The 15,681-nt window shown below is 39.9% G+C and overlaps 1 protein-coding gene across 2 annotated transcripts in view; it reads right to left on the reverse strand.

The window, feature by feature from the left end:
* Positions 1–15,681, reverse strand: part of GABRA2 (gamma-aminobutyric acid type A receptor subunit alpha2) — a 70,879-nt gene that overhangs the window by 51,687 nt on the left and 3,511 nt on the right. For both annotated transcript variants that reach the window (XM_053402714.1, XM_053402715.1), the window contains one exon: positions 14,136–14,251. In XM_053402714.1, the coding sequence (XP_053258689.1) occupies positions 14,136–14,251 (116 nt within the window). The remainder of the gene's footprint in view (positions 1–14,135; positions 14,252–15,681) is intronic.

The following is a 15,681-nucleotide window of genomic DNA, read 5'->3' on the forward strand; positions in this document are numbered from 1 at the left end:
TTTTTGGAGGAGGAAAATAAGAAAAAAAATATTCTGAATCTCAGAAGGCAGAACAGCAAGAGGGATCGCTGCGCAGTGAAAGCAGCAATCCCTCTTGCTGTTCTGACTTCTGGGATAGCTGCGCAACCTGCATTCGCTCCATAAGACACACACACATTTCCCCTTACTTTTTAGGAGGGAAAAAGTGAGTCTTATAGAGCAAAAAATACAGTATTTTATGTTGTTTAGAAGGTGATTAGTAAATCAAGTCTAAAGTAAAGGTAAAGGAACCCCTGACCACTAGGTCCAGTCGTGGCCGACTCTGGGGTTGCGGCGCTCATCTCGCTTTATTGGCCAAGGGAGCCGGTGTACAGCTTCCATGTCATGTGGCCAGCATGACTCAGCCACTTCTGGCGAACCAGAGAAGCAAACGGAAACACCATTTACCTTCCCGCCGGAGCGGTATCTATTTATCTACTTGCACTTTGACATGCTTTCAAACTGCTAGGTTGGCAGGAGCAGGGACCGAACAACGGGAGCTCACCCCGTCACGGGGATTCGAACTGCCAACCTTCTGATTGGCAAGTCCTAGTCTCTGTGGTTTAACCCACAGTGATGATGATGTATGAAAACTTCCCTCACTGGTGGAGCTTTCGTAACACCACAAAACAGTACTTTCCGACGGAAAGAGTTCAAGGGCATGACGAGATATCAGGTGATGGGCATGCCTTTGTGAATCAGCTTAAAGGCACCACTAATTCTAGCCCTGTCTGCTGGCACCCAACTATGTTCCTACGGAACACAAGCCCCTACCAACCAGACTTAAAGGCCAATGACACAGTTGCACTTGCTCGATTTAATTTCACTCACGGTGAGTGCAAGTGGCAAGGAATTAGAGATGAGAGTAAACTAACATGACACGAAATATGAGGGAACAAGGTTAAAAGATACAGAGAGGAAAGAGGCAAATCAAGAAATAAACAAAAGAGAACAAAGGAGGAAAGTACAAAGGAAAGGAGGAGGCAGCGTGCCAGGTATACATCTCTGCTCCTCAGTACTCCACAATTATTTAAATAAACAGCGTTGTACTGTATGCGTAAAAGCACCATTTAGCAGGGGAAACAGGTATTTCAAATCACGTGTGATTATTTGTCAGGGAGATCTATATTGATCACGCTGGTGTTGCACATTGAATGGCTATTGTAAGAAACAATAAAGCAGACCTATGTATGCATACCCAAAACACAAATATATTTGCTTTAAAATGGAGTGACTCTTGTTGCATCTATTGCTAGAATTATTATAATTCATTTTTAAAAAATAAATAAACGCAACACCTGAGCTTTAAATAATGGTAACATATGACCAGGAATGGTCTTTGATACTTCCTGTGAATCTTGTAGCCTCCTCCATAGAGATTTCTCCTCCCCACTCTCCAGAATTAGAACTGTTGTGCCTGGTACACTGTTTCCTTTACTATGTTAAATATATTCACTGTGAAGGAAAATGGTTGCTTTCTGAATAGTGCCCAAATTGTTTTGCTATGCTACTAGAAAATTAAATGCAATGGATTTACAACTGTGCCCACCCTATGCCTGTGATTACCTAAGTTGTTTAGTACGAGCAAGAACTTAAGTAAATCTTAGGGAGAAGATTCAGTCCCTATTTTAGCAAAGATGGCAAACACTTTTCATGCTGCACTAGGAAATGGAGAGTTCTAATTTCAAAAGGTGATGTAGGAAATAGAGAAACAGACAAGCAAGATTCCACACCCCACGCTTTTTTAACGTACACTTAAACTAAAATAAAATAACACAGAGATTTCCAAGAGTTTTAATTATCACGCAGGCATTGACAACCACTGCAGTTAATGCAGAGCATCACTTTTCACAAGTTATGGTTTGTTTCATATTTCACAGCAACCCCTTCAGCAAGTGTGAGAAAATATGTTTCACTGCTTGCCTGCCTGGATATTAGCCCATGCCACCTTGCAACTAGTATTGGATTTAATCCCATAATGATTGACAACAGTCTGAAACTCCCACCAGCCTGTTCTACCGCTTCCTTCACTATCCCTTATTTAGGTCTGATAAGAAGGCTGATCGCCGAAGAATCGATGCTTTTGAATTATGGTGCTGGAGGAGACTCTTGAGAGTCCCATGGACTGCAAGAAGATCAAACCTATGCATTCTTAAGGAAATCAGCCCTGAGTGCTCACTGGAAGGACAGATCCTGAAGCTGAGAATCCAATACTTTTGCCACCTCATGAGAAGAGAAGACTCCCTGGAAAAGACCCTGATGTTGGGAAAGATGGAGGGCACAAGGAGAAGGGGACAACAGAGGATGAGATGGTTGGACAGTGTTCTCGAAGCTACCAGCATGAGTTTGTCCAAACTGTGGGAGGCAGTGGAAGACAGGAGTGCCTGGCGTGCTCTGATCCATAGGGTCACGAAGAGTCAGACACAACTAAACGACTAAACAACACCAACAACAACAAATTTCATAGAAAACCATATACCGTACATTTCACCCAATGCCGTCTCTCTGGTCTATCTTATAGCTCTAAGAGTTATGAAAGCTATATTAATTTCACCGACCAGTGTTTTGTTTTGTTTTTTAAAAAATGAAAATACTACTAAGCGCAGTAACATGGTGTGCTTATACACTTTTGATACATAGGGACACATGCATTTCTATATAAATTATACTGACAAGCCTTTTCTCCAATCTTGTCAGTTCTACTGACAGTGGAAGACAGTGGAAGTAAATGGCCATACCATAAATGCCAGTGAGCATGGAAAAGGTGGGAAAATTGGGTAAACTCGGGAGCTGTACATTGCAATAGTGGCCAAGAGAAACTTCTCTATAGAGACAAAAATTAACATGGGAAAAAGTTCTTCCTAAATGTGTGAAAGTCTGTTGGAAGGATGGTGGATAGAAGAAGTGCTTTTAGGGATAATGCATCTGTTCACAGGGCAACCAAAATTAAAGATGTTTAAAATGTGATTATAAAGTGTCCTTCCTTCATGCACATCAATTTAAAAACCTGAAACATATACATTTTAAATTACATTTATAACAGAAGGAAGTCTCATAAGTGTTTTAAAGGGCACATGTGAAATCTGTCTGTTTCATAATCATCATGTTTTAAATATCATTTTAAAAGACTGTAAAATTTCAGAAAGAGGAGTCTTTCTGAATGGGAATTACTATATCAAAGCATAGTTTAAAGGTTTTTTACAATTAAGGGTTGGGGGAGTTCTCCCAAATTACACTCTAAATGCAGAACGCCTTACTGCAGTAGTGTTTCATTGCTTTAACAATCTGTTATGCAATCTGGACACAGTTGGATTTGATGTCTTTGAAAAACCTCTTTCCACAGAAGTGCAGTTCTGCCCCACTTTTGCCTCTCAGCTTTTTGTCTCTCCTTAGAAAAAAAATCTGCCTTTCAAGAGTAGCATATATTCTGCTGTATCTGATAAAAATCAGTGGGATATTACTGATGTCTTGAAACATGTGAAACATCTATGTCTTGAGAAACAAAAAATATTTACGATTACTAAAATGTTATGAATGACCTGATTGGAAATACTTCCCTCTGAATAAGATTCGAAGTCTTCCATACTTTAACATAGATACTTTAACATAGTTTAATGCCATATTATACTTATTTTTTGGTTCCCTTCCTAACATTTGGTACACTGGAAAACTGTTATTGAAATCACACATATATTCCACAGAATTCACTGAACAAAGAAAGTGGGTGTTAAAATACATAACCCAAAAAAGCTCTTTTTAAAAAATGAAGAAAAGCAATCAATGACCCTTCTGGAAAGAACATTTTGAGAAATGGATACCCAAATATATTTCAAAGTGATATTATTATTAATAATAATAAAAATAATAATAATTCATTTATTTATACCCCGCCCATCTGGCTGGGTTCCCCCAGCCACTCTGGGCGGCTTCCAACAAAATATTAAAATACAATGGTCTGTTAAACATTAAAAGCTTCCCTAAACTATGAAAATGAAATATCTATGTTAATGAATTATCCTGTTTTTGTTGCAAAACGATGCTAGAAAAATCTAGTTGCTGATGTGCAGATTTGAAAAATTATATTAAAAAATCGAAGTAGGGACTTGTGGTTCAAGTTGTCCTACCCAGAAAATCACTATTTACCCAAAGTTTGGATTAAAATCAGAAACATCATCTGTAATAATGACATTTGAACCTGCTTATCCTTGCATGGTCTTGTTGTTTAACTTCTCAACAAATCATAAAATTTCTACTGATCTCCTGTCATTGGAAGCATGGAAACACTGTACCTTCAAACAATATCAAAAGCTAGCCTTTTAGAAAAAAAGACTTCAGGCTTAGATGAGATATTTCTGCCTCTGCTTGAGTACACAGAGTATTCTGTGCATCTCAAAAGCTTATTTCCAATTAGTTTACACACTATTGCTAGCCCAGCAAATGCTAACATTTGGACTGACTCCTTCTTCTCTTTCAAGTGGAAGATAAATCAGTAATGAAGTAATAAGCCTTTGTTGCCAGATTGTATCCATTTATATTCTTGATGCTCATCCTCACAAATAAAGGCCTGACATTTGTATCTGCATCTCTTGGTTAAAAGGTGGGGCATACACTTCACAGCTTTGGAAGCAAGAACAAATACTATCTTTGTATGGCCAAAGAGTGGGATGCGGGTGGCGCTGTGGGTTAAACCACAGAGCCTAGGGCTTGCCGATCAGAAGGTCGCGGTTTGAATCCCCGCAACGGGGTGAGCTCCCTTTGCTCAGTCCCTGCTCCTGCCAACCTAGCAGTTCGAAAGCACATCAAAGTGCAAGTAGATAAATAGGTACCGCTCCGGCGGGAAGGTAAACGGCGTTTCCGTGAGCTGCTCTGGTTCGCCAGAAGCGGCTTAGTCATGCTGGCCACATGACCCTGAAGCTGTACGTCCACTCCCTCGGCCAATAAAGCGAGAGGAGCGCCGCAACCCAGAGTCGGCCACGACTGGACCTAATGGTCACGGGTCCCTTTACCTTTATGGCTGAAGAGTACCGCGTTTTCTTCTAATAAGGTACGGATAATGGCAAACTAACATCTGGATGAACATCACACAACTACAGCTTCGTGGAAGTCTTACAAAGAATTTTGTCCGACCAAAAATTGCAATGGCTGGTAAAACCCTAACAAAGGATTCTCCAGGCTTTTGCAGACACTTCCACTTCTCATACCATTTTAATTATTTTTCTTTTCAAATCCCCAAGTACTATTTAAGTTCCTTTGACATTGTTCTGACATTGTCATATGATCTCCATGGGCATACTTCACTAATTCTGCCTACAAGTAGTGAAAAATGTCTCTCAAAATATGTTCTCAAAACTGTACAGGTGCAACAGTCCAATCCTTAAAACAGATTCCCCCTCCCAAACTTACTTCTGAATCAGTTCACTATGTGCAATGCCCATCTGGCAAATTTGTGAGTGTAGCTGTGCATGTAGCAATTTGCAAGCACCACAGTAAATAGATCAGATAATTTGAAATGGTGAGGAAAACAAGGATAATGAAAAGCTTCACATGCAAAATATTGTTAAATCAGGGGTTGCCAACCTTTCCGGGTCCATTTGCAAACTGGGGAGACTGGTGTTGGCACCGTAGGGCAAGGCACAAGCTATTCTATTGGCTGCAAGATAATAATTCTTTTAAGCCAAATTTCAGTGTGGCATGGGGCTCTGTGGGAGTCAGGGAAGGGTGCTACACTGCTGGTGACTTCCATGTTCACTTCACATAGAACTAATGTTCAAAAGTTAACAAGGAGAATCATGCAGTTGGCAGAAGCTTGTTGAAAGGTATGACAGTCTTTTTCTAAGACATTTTCCTACAAGGTTTTGAGGACAGCATATTGCTGTGATATACATGTACCACAGATGTACAAAGAAAATGCTTAAACATAGCAGGAAGCAGACACTGGAACTACAATAAATATGTTTGGGATCAGGGTTTAGATCAAAAATAAATATCCTCTTTGGAATGTCAGTGTGCCTATATCATCCACAAGATGGAGAATGTTATAATCCTTCAGAACTTCAATTTTATATCTCCCCAAAAAAAGATGAGAAATAGAAATGTGTTTCTTCTTGGTGTGTTTATGGCTAACTAACTTCCATTATATACTGATTTATCATTCCAAGATTTACGGTGGCTACTTGGCCCCTGTTCAATTTGGCCATGAAATAAAAATATTAGCTCCTTTAATATGAAGTGGGATGGCTGAAAGCATATTTGCCTAATGCTCAGTATGCAATACTGCCATACTGAAGTTTGAGAAATAGCATAGGCACATTAACAGAGTTTAACCAGGATGGAGTAACGTGAATCAAGGAACATCCATTAGGTACTACTTATGATGGAAACAGACCTATTCGTTTGAACTAGAGGGCTTCTCCAATTATGTATAAGGTAGAACACATGTATTTTAACATGAAAGGCCCCAAATTCAAGGAGGTCACATAGCAACTGATGGGAAAGACCTCTGCTTTAGACACTGTAAAGCCATTGCCTCTAAGAGTAGATAATCAAGTGGTATTATATATGGCATTTTGCTCCAAGAGGCCCAGATGACCCCTCCTTTGATGACATACCACTCTACAATTTTGTTGAGATTTTGGCTTGTATGACAGAATGTTGTTTTTTACTTCCTGCTGAGCTTTCATTACAGCTTTCTGTGCCTGTCACTGATGTTTTGAACTCTTTTTCACATACTTATTCTAGACCCTCCAAGTGCCCCTATTTTCAAGGGACAGTCACAGATTCACAGAAGCTATCCTGGTTTCTGAATTGATCCTGGAATGTGCCACTTTTCCTTAGGACATCCCTATTTTCATTAGAGAAATGTTGGAGGATATGTTATTGTCTTATGGAACATTAGCAATGCAATCCTATGCATGTTTTCTCAGAAGTAAATCCCATTATGTTCAATAGGCCATACACTCAGTTAAATATACAAAGAATCACAGCTCTATTGCTTTTATTGAGACTAATTCCATCTTGAAAGTGAACGATAGTGACAAGAATAGAATTTAATTTTTTTCCCCTACTGAAGAAATAGTATTTGCAGGTTAGTAAATATTGCCGGACTGTGATCCTAGTTGTTGTAGAGATGTGTCACGCCTAGCTAACTGTGGTTGTAATAAAAGAAGCCCACACTTGTCTTATCATAGCCATTCACGTGAAGGATCTCCTGTCACTAGAGGTCAGCATGAGCACAACATTAGATCAGTGTATACAGTACTAATCCCATCTTTAGAAAGCTTGCAGATCCTATTCTGGAAAACCTCTCTTAAGGAAAACAACTTCAGTGATCATATGTCCTATGGACAGGCCAGTTTTAATATGTCTATTTAGGAACTGGGTATTGCATTGATCAGTACACCGCAACTCATAAATCAGTGCGTGATCTTATTTCAGTGCTTCAACTAGAGCAAAAGTATTTTGACCATATTTTAGGCAAATAAATAAATAAATGCGGAAGAGTGGAAGATACCATTACCTTTAAAGCTGACTTCTAAAATTAGCAATATTGTAAAAGTAAAAAGTATGACATTTCAGGAAAATAACCTCTAAATTCACCCATCAGCTTCAGCAGCACGGATTTGACTAAAACAGCATGTAGGCGTGCCATGCTAAACTTTACACACATCTTTTTGTTAATTTAAATGTGTGGACCTTTGTACAGCCAACTTCTTTCTCACTATGTCTCCCTTAACTTGGAATGTTAGCTCTGGACTCCTCAGGTGGATCTATACGAACACTGATATCAGCTTGGACACCAAATTCATTTCAAAATGTTTGGCATCGTCAAAGCTGACAGCACCAGCACTAACCATGTGTTGAACAGGGAAGGCCTTGTGTACAGCAGCGTGCTTGCAACAAATTACTTCATACCAGGATTTCTGGAACTAAAATGCCTTTTTCTGACCACACCAAGAGCCTAGAACTGTGACACAAATTGTCCCGAATGCCCATAGGAAGCTCACAAGAGAGCAAGACGGAAATTGCCATTCCATTTTGCATGCCCAAAGCATCAAGTACTCTGAAATACACTGTCTCTGAATGTAGAGTGTTCTTTTAACTGTTAGCAATGGACAGATATGTCCTACACTTGAACACATCTAATCCTTTCTTAGACAATGTTTTTCACTAGATAAATATTGGCGGAATTACGTATCATCAACCAGTTTCACAAAACTGGCTTTGGTGGATTTTGAGTAAGTGTAAAAAACAAGAATAAGTCTTCCCTCTATTAGCTGATTAAAAAATAAAATAAGTCATGCATTAAAGAACATGAGCAAAACACAGAACAAGATGGCAATTCTCAGAATCCTATAATTAGAAATAATTAGACTATTTAGTAATTTAGTTCCAAAATGCCTTGCCTATTGTTATAAACAGGTTATTGCATAGTCAGTGTGTTGTAGAGCAACCCAACAGTTCAGCCATTGTATCTTACACAGCTGCTTGGAGACTGAGGCGCCTTCATAAAAAAATAGTCAATGGCAAAAATGAAAATGTATATTCAGAACTTATCATACAGATTCTCTAAACTTTCCAGTTTGACATTTTCATCTGTTTGCTTCAATATGTGATCACCTCTCATCTGCCAGAGACAAATTTGTCTATGAAGACAAACAGCCGCAAGGAATAAGAGGAATGTATACATATAGTAAGGAAAAGATAATGGTCTGCTCTTTGGGAAAGTTATTGGACTTCTCTTCTGAAGGGTTATGATTAGGGAGAAAATAAATCAGCAAAACACAGCTAATGCCATTTTTAAAACGAATCCTATTGCCTACTCAAAGATAGAATTTACGGCATAGGGCCATAGATGGGGACAATCAATGAGGTCCCTTTCAGATGTTGCCAGGCTCCAATCAGCCCCAGCCACCATGGCCAACAATCTGGAATGATTGGAAATGTAGTCCTGAAACATCCTGAGGTTGCTATGTTGGCTACCCTGGCATACATTATCAAAAGATGCATTTTAACAGTTGGGAGACATTTCATGTTGAAGTTTCCATCTCATAGTGACACCTAGTAATCTGTGTATAATGCAACACAACACAGACAGCGGCAAAGCAAGCCTTCCTAAGCCATAGGCCATGTGGGCAAAGGTTTAAAAAACAACTAAGTTGCTTCCAAAAGAACACTGGTGAAGTGAAGTGAAGATGCCTGGGCACCAGGATGGTGCCTGACACCTCCACCATCTGGAGGTGCATGCCTGGGGATCACTGGATCTTGACTGTTTTCATACACTAATACTTCATCCTGAAGAATTCTACCAGTTATGTTTTATCTGCACAATAAGAATGAATTTCAGGAACTAAAAATGTGGGGTTTTTTCTGTGCAGCCTGAGCAAGAGCAGTGAAAACCGTTATAGTTAATTGTTAAGCAGAAGTTGGGTGGTCATCTATCATGGGTGCTTTAGTTGTGATTTCTGAATTGCAGGAGGTTGGACTAGGCAACCCTTGGGGTCCCTTCCAACTGTATAATTCTATGGTTCACTTACCCTAGTTCACTGCCCTGCTCACAGTTGTGAAGAATATTCTTATGTTATGAATGGTTTGAATTGCCATTAAGAAAAAGAAGTCAGAATAGGCCAATTTATATGTGGACTGTCCCTGGATCTTCTTCAAGTTCTCAAAGCTCTTAACCTAGATCAAGATTGTTTTCTGAACTAGCCATATGTTTAACTGATCAATCAGATAATCAATCAATCAGGCCATCATTTGAAAAATAAGACCTGCGCAAAAATGGCAACTAGACATTCTGTTTTGGTGACTGTAACATTGGTTTGAGGAGCCATTTGGTGCCTAGATTATATATCTGAGTTTCTAACTAAAACCATCCTGTTTAGGATGCTTTTCTGGCCATGAAGGACTTTTAGTTCCTGTACTGATATGTTTTGGTATTTTAAGTTTGTTGTACTGAACTGTTTTTATTGCTCTGGTGATTTCTTAAGACTACAGCTTGATTAACCATGCTGGTGATGTATCTGTGTGTGGTTGGATAGGGGAAGAAACAGCTCTGTCAACCTCCGCTGGCCTCCACCATGCCTCCAATGTAAAGCTCTCCCTTTCACATTCCAAAAACGTGGTAGGTAGATTTACTGCTGCTGAAATCCCCCTTACTGGTAGCCCATGGAAAGCTCCAAAGTTAGGCATTATGAGGCTAGACCCAGCCCAGGATCTACTGCAGGCTTCCTCAAATTTGGCCCTCCAGATGTTTTTGGCCTACAACTCCCATGATCCCTAGCTAGCAGGACCAGTGGTCAGGGATGCTGGGATCTATAGTCTCAAAACATCTGGAGGGCCAAGGTTGAGGAAGCCTGATCTACTGGAACTTGAGCCATCCCTACTGCCACCACTTGACAGCAATGTGCTGGATGTGAGCCTGGCCAGCATGCAAGCTCCAGGCTGGCACAGCACATGGCAGGGTTTTGCCTCCCAACCCAATCTCCATCCTGGTCAGTGTGAGCAATGGGGTCACAGATGCAGTATGGCTACACTGCTCCACCCTGGAATTAAGTTTGCTCTGTAGTTGTTTTTAAAGCTGTCCTGTGTCTTTTTGTATTCAGCTGCTATGGGCACTTCTCGTTTCCACCCTCACATTTATTTTTATTTTTTTACAAGGTAGGTTCTAAATGTGTTTAATAAATAAATGCATTTTCGTGGATATAAAGATGGTGGTTACAACTGGAGCTATCAAGAAGGCCAAAGTGGGGCACTTATTCAGTGCTGAGTGCCATACAGTGGTACCTTGGGTTACATACGCTTCAGGTTACAGACTCCGCTAACCCAGAAATATTACCTTGGGTTAAGAACTTTGCTTCAGGATGAGCGGCGCAGCGGCAGCTGGAGGCCCCATTAGCTAAAGTGGTGCTTCAGGTTAAGAACAGTTTCAGGTTAAGAACAGACCTCCAGAACGAATTAAGTTCTTAACCGAAGGTACCACTGTATTGGTGTCAGACATTTGTCTGGCACCTCCAGATGGTAGTGCTAGGCCTGGGTGTGCCCATATTCACACATCCATCTCAATCGCAATTTAATTTTTTTGCCATGAATAGTTAGGATAGCACAAAATATCTAGCTTTAGAACTTAACAGTAAGGCAAGCTTCTGTTTTTTTGTTTTTGTTTTTTAAAGAAACTGGGTGTCCCCCTCCCTACAGAAAGAGAATAAATCCAAAGAGACGGGGGGGGGAGGAAATTACTGAGCCCTTTGTAGTAACACCATTATCAGTATGAACAAAACGTTAAGGCTGTGAGAACATATTAAACCATCTACTTTCTTAAACAAAGAACCAGGAAGTTGTGACAAAGCCGTACTGCAGCAATACATGGAAGAATACATCGGTTCTCCATGGCAACAGAACTACTTGGTAACTGGAGTGAGCAAAAGCAACCACAGAATACTACAAAAACAGGCATAGTCATCTATATTGCTGCACTGTAACATGCTTTGGCACACTTCTAAGAAAAGGATGAGGAGGCTTCCCCACAAGGAAAACTGGTTTTCTATATTCACCCATCATCAAAGGAGAAATCAATCAGCTATTTCAAATTTGTGCACCAACAAAATATTCTGTTTATTTTATTTTCCCCCACCGTGCTAAATGCTATGCATTTCCAGCACATGCAGAATAGCTTTTGCCTCGCCTCCTTGCATAAAAATAGCACTTGTTGGTTTCAGTTCTATTCTCAGCAAAACTGCTCCAGAGACTGCATCTAAGTGAGGTTGCTTACAATTTTTCTGTTTAGATTTCATTGCAGGATTTCCATCAATAAGCAAAAAAAAAAAAAAAAAAAAATCAAAACCAAGGAAGGTTCATATATAAGGAGTTGGCATTTCATTTCAGGTTTCCACCCCCACCACCCATTTTTTTAAGTACTCCTGGGTTAGAAAATTCACCTAACCATAGCAATTTATCTAAATTTTATTTAAGCCAGCATAGCAAAAGTGATTATATGATCATTATCCCTTTTTGCCCACCTTGCACATTTATGGTATCATCATCTTGACATGCTCATTCATTGCAACTTAAGTACTTCCAAAAAAAACACCAGCTTTCACCCCTGCATTCTATTATAACAGCTGGTGAACCCAGCATCTGGCGGGGGACAGATAGTCCTCTTGTACATTTCTGATTGCGGACTGTGGTAAGCAAGCTTCTCGGAGCGGTTTGGTTTTGGATATATTCGAGATGAACTTGCAACAAACAAGCCACACTGCATTTTTTAAAGTATATTTTATGCTTACTATTCTACACCTCGCAACAACTGTAATGGTTTCATAAGCACCAGTAAGTCATTCTTTTTAAAGTAAAGGGATCTGTGTCTTTGGTACACCGGGGAAGGGAACCTGTGGTAATGTTTCATGCCAACTCCTGTGACCCCCAACTAGCATGGTTAATGGTGAGGAATGAAAGCAGTAACATCTGGAAGGGCACATGAGTGTTCGTGCTCAGGTCAAGTGCAGTGCGGGCCATATATCTTGAGTGTCACCATTGCTTCATGAGAATGAAGAGCGTTCAAGAGAACACAACCAGCACAACTGCAGCTGTGTGTTGCAACAGAGGAATTGATAGTAGTGGTGGCCAACCGTCTTTGAGGGAAGCTTTATTCATCTTCACATTGAGAAACTCCTGATCAACTTCTGAGGAACACTAAGATTCCTTGGAACCATTTGAAAACTACTTAGCTGGGGTAGATTAGCTTGTTTCAGCTAACTGTGCCTCGGCTGCTTTGCTTTTGATCCTTGCACAAGGATGAAGAACAACAGCGGGAGCTCTTTTCTGCTCGAAGACTCTTCTGCTGGCTGCAACTGTATTCTGTGCTTTCCCTCCCCTCCTTTGCTTTGCTTTTGGGGATGACTGCTGTTTCCAGGGCTGCCATCAACAGTCTGCCTTGCATTGATTTGAGAGCTGCTTGGGCCAGAGGCTGGTGTGGAAAGGGCAGGAGTGGAAACACTTTGAACCTGGAAGCTGAGTTTATTTGTCTTGCTCCTGTCACCCTGCAGGTAGGTAGGTAGGTAGGTACTCATATATGTATGTATCTGAGAGCTGCTTGAGGAAGAGGTGAGAGCCGAAGGGCTCTTGTTATGTAGATCTTTACCTATGGAGCCTGTGACAAGAATCTGAGGAACCTGATCCTTTGACACCGAGCTCTGCAGTTCTAGCTCAAAGTAGTTTTGATCTTGAATCTATGGCACAAGCAGCTCTGTGTCCTCAAGATGAAAGAGGTTTGGGTAACCTAAACATCCTGCTTTGGATACACAAGTCCCACAGGATTGGAGGGGGGGAGTGACCTAGCTGATCTTCTTGAACAGTCTGTGCCATTAGCTATTATGTTTATACACTATTAACCATTGTAATTGATGGAGGCGATTGAATAGCAAGAGATGGATTGCCATTAAGAAAGTTTAGCTTTTTAAAAAGAAAAAAGAAAAGTTGTTTGACATCTAGGAGAAAGATGGACATGTAAATAACTTGTAGGAGCCATTTCCAAATTTTACCCTCTTTCTTTCTGAGCTCAGGCAAAGGTAACCCATAACAGAGCTGCCATTTATTGACCTTAACAAATGCTTATAAAGGGAAAAAACCACACTGTTATTTCACCATGATGTTATTGGGAATCCTTCCAATGATTTCAGTGGCAGTTTAATGGTCAGAGGCTTGACCCCTGTGTAATACAAAGTACCCACATCAGACCCTTGGGGTGATTATACTATTTATATAGGATTACTCAGCTGTAATGATCTCCTGTGCAGTCAAAACCAAATAGATGTAACTTTCCCTGCTTATTTGTTTTGTAACATAAAAACCCTTAGTAAAAACTATTTTCTTAAAAAAAAAAACACCAATCAAAATAATGCAGGCTATGAACAAAATGGCAAACATCAAATGCTACAATAATGTCACACTATCAGAAATGTAAACAGAATCAATTTTCCTAAACCTAGTATCAAAACAGTAGACACTATTTGGGTTGAAGAACAGGTCAATATTCTCAGGCAAAATTATCAACATGTTAAGCACCAGAATTCTAATTACCCAATGAGGTCTTTTGTTTTTCAAAATGAAGTGTTATTCATTACCTCCTAAACCAGGTCTCAGACGATTATCATAACCATCCAGAAGCCTATCTAGAATTCTTGTAAAGATGGTGATGTTATTTTTTGCTTCATCTTCATTGGGGTCAACCGATGCTGATCTAAACAGACATTTAAAAAATAAAATCTGTTAAGTATGTTCTGTGTACATATACTACACTGTTAGTATTGATTAGCTTTGAATATTCTGTGTATGCAATTACTACAAATTATTTGAAGATGCCACCTTTTTCTTAGCGAATAATCAGCTTTTCACTTTTAGGACCCAACTTTAGCCACCATGCTTTATCATGTGAGCAATGTTAATATTTACCATTTCCCTTTTCTTATTCATTTGCCATGTCCTTCTCTGTTTTATGTATGCTTGCTTCCTCAGGCAAGCCTATCCAAAACTTTCCTACTAGATATTTAAATCCCCACCCCAGCTGGATATGCTTTTTCTCTTTCTTCCAATTTCTTCTCTGACAATCAAAGAAAATAAAGTGGCTGACCACTGTTGGAGACAGAATACCAGACAACTTGGACCCTTGGTATGATCTAGCAAGGCAACATGTGTGTGTGTGTGTCTGTGTGTGTGTTTAAAAAACTTAAAACAAATGAAAATAGTGGCAAAATCACTGGTGCAACCCATATCACTTTTGTCCACTTCCTTACAATCAAGATTACAAGCCACCACTTGAAATAAGTGCTACAAGCAAGAGATGCATCCAGTTGTATGTACCTGCAATACCAGAAGCACAGAGTAAGGTGAAACCTGTAACAGCAAACTCAAGAGTAGATCTTTGTCCACTAAGCCCAATACACCATGGGGCACAGGAAGTTGCCTTATATGGAGTCAGGTCATTGGTCCATCGAGCTCAATGTGGATTCTGCCATCCCAATCTAGAGATACCTACAGGGATTGAACCTGAGACCTTCTGCATAAAGTAGATGCTCTACTACTAAGCCACAGCTCTTCTAATAAAAGTTCAGGTCCTTCAAAGAATTGGGTCACTGTCAGTCAGGACCTCCTGCTATCCTCTTCCTTTTCCAAGAAACCTTGTAGCAAAGCAGGGAATGAACACTGGCCGGTAGGGACCTTATAGGACTCATAGGCCTTGATGCATTCACTGAGTGACAAGGCCTCAGAAACAACAATTCATATGCATCCCAATGACAAGGGTTGCAAACTGTAAGGTCTTTGCCATTGACACCTGCTATTGGTGCTCCTTCACAAGGAGATGGAGAAATATAAATATATTTGGGAAAGCGGGGCGGACCAGCAGGTAATATTTACATGCTTATTTTTTCTATAAAAAGTTAAAAAAATAAAGCAGAACTGCAATGTAACTGGGGCACATACTATGTTTGTTGATGAGAAAGACATAAAATACTGGAATTTTGGAAAAGACTGGAAAATTCTGGTTTTCTTCATTATGGTTAAATACAATTGTACCATTAAATACAATTAAACAAAATACTGCAGCTATTTCTTTATAATGAACACTTGCATGGGAAGGAATATCAGGATGTGAAAAGCATGGTTTTCATC

This window comes from Podarcis raffonei, chromosome 9, assembly GCF_027172205.1.
Source record: "Podarcis raffonei isolate rPodRaf1 chromosome 9, rPodRaf1.pri, whole genome shotgun sequence".
Classification (NCBI taxonomy): domain Eukaryota; kingdom Metazoa; phylum Chordata; class Lepidosauria; order Squamata; family Lacertidae; genus Podarcis; species Podarcis raffonei.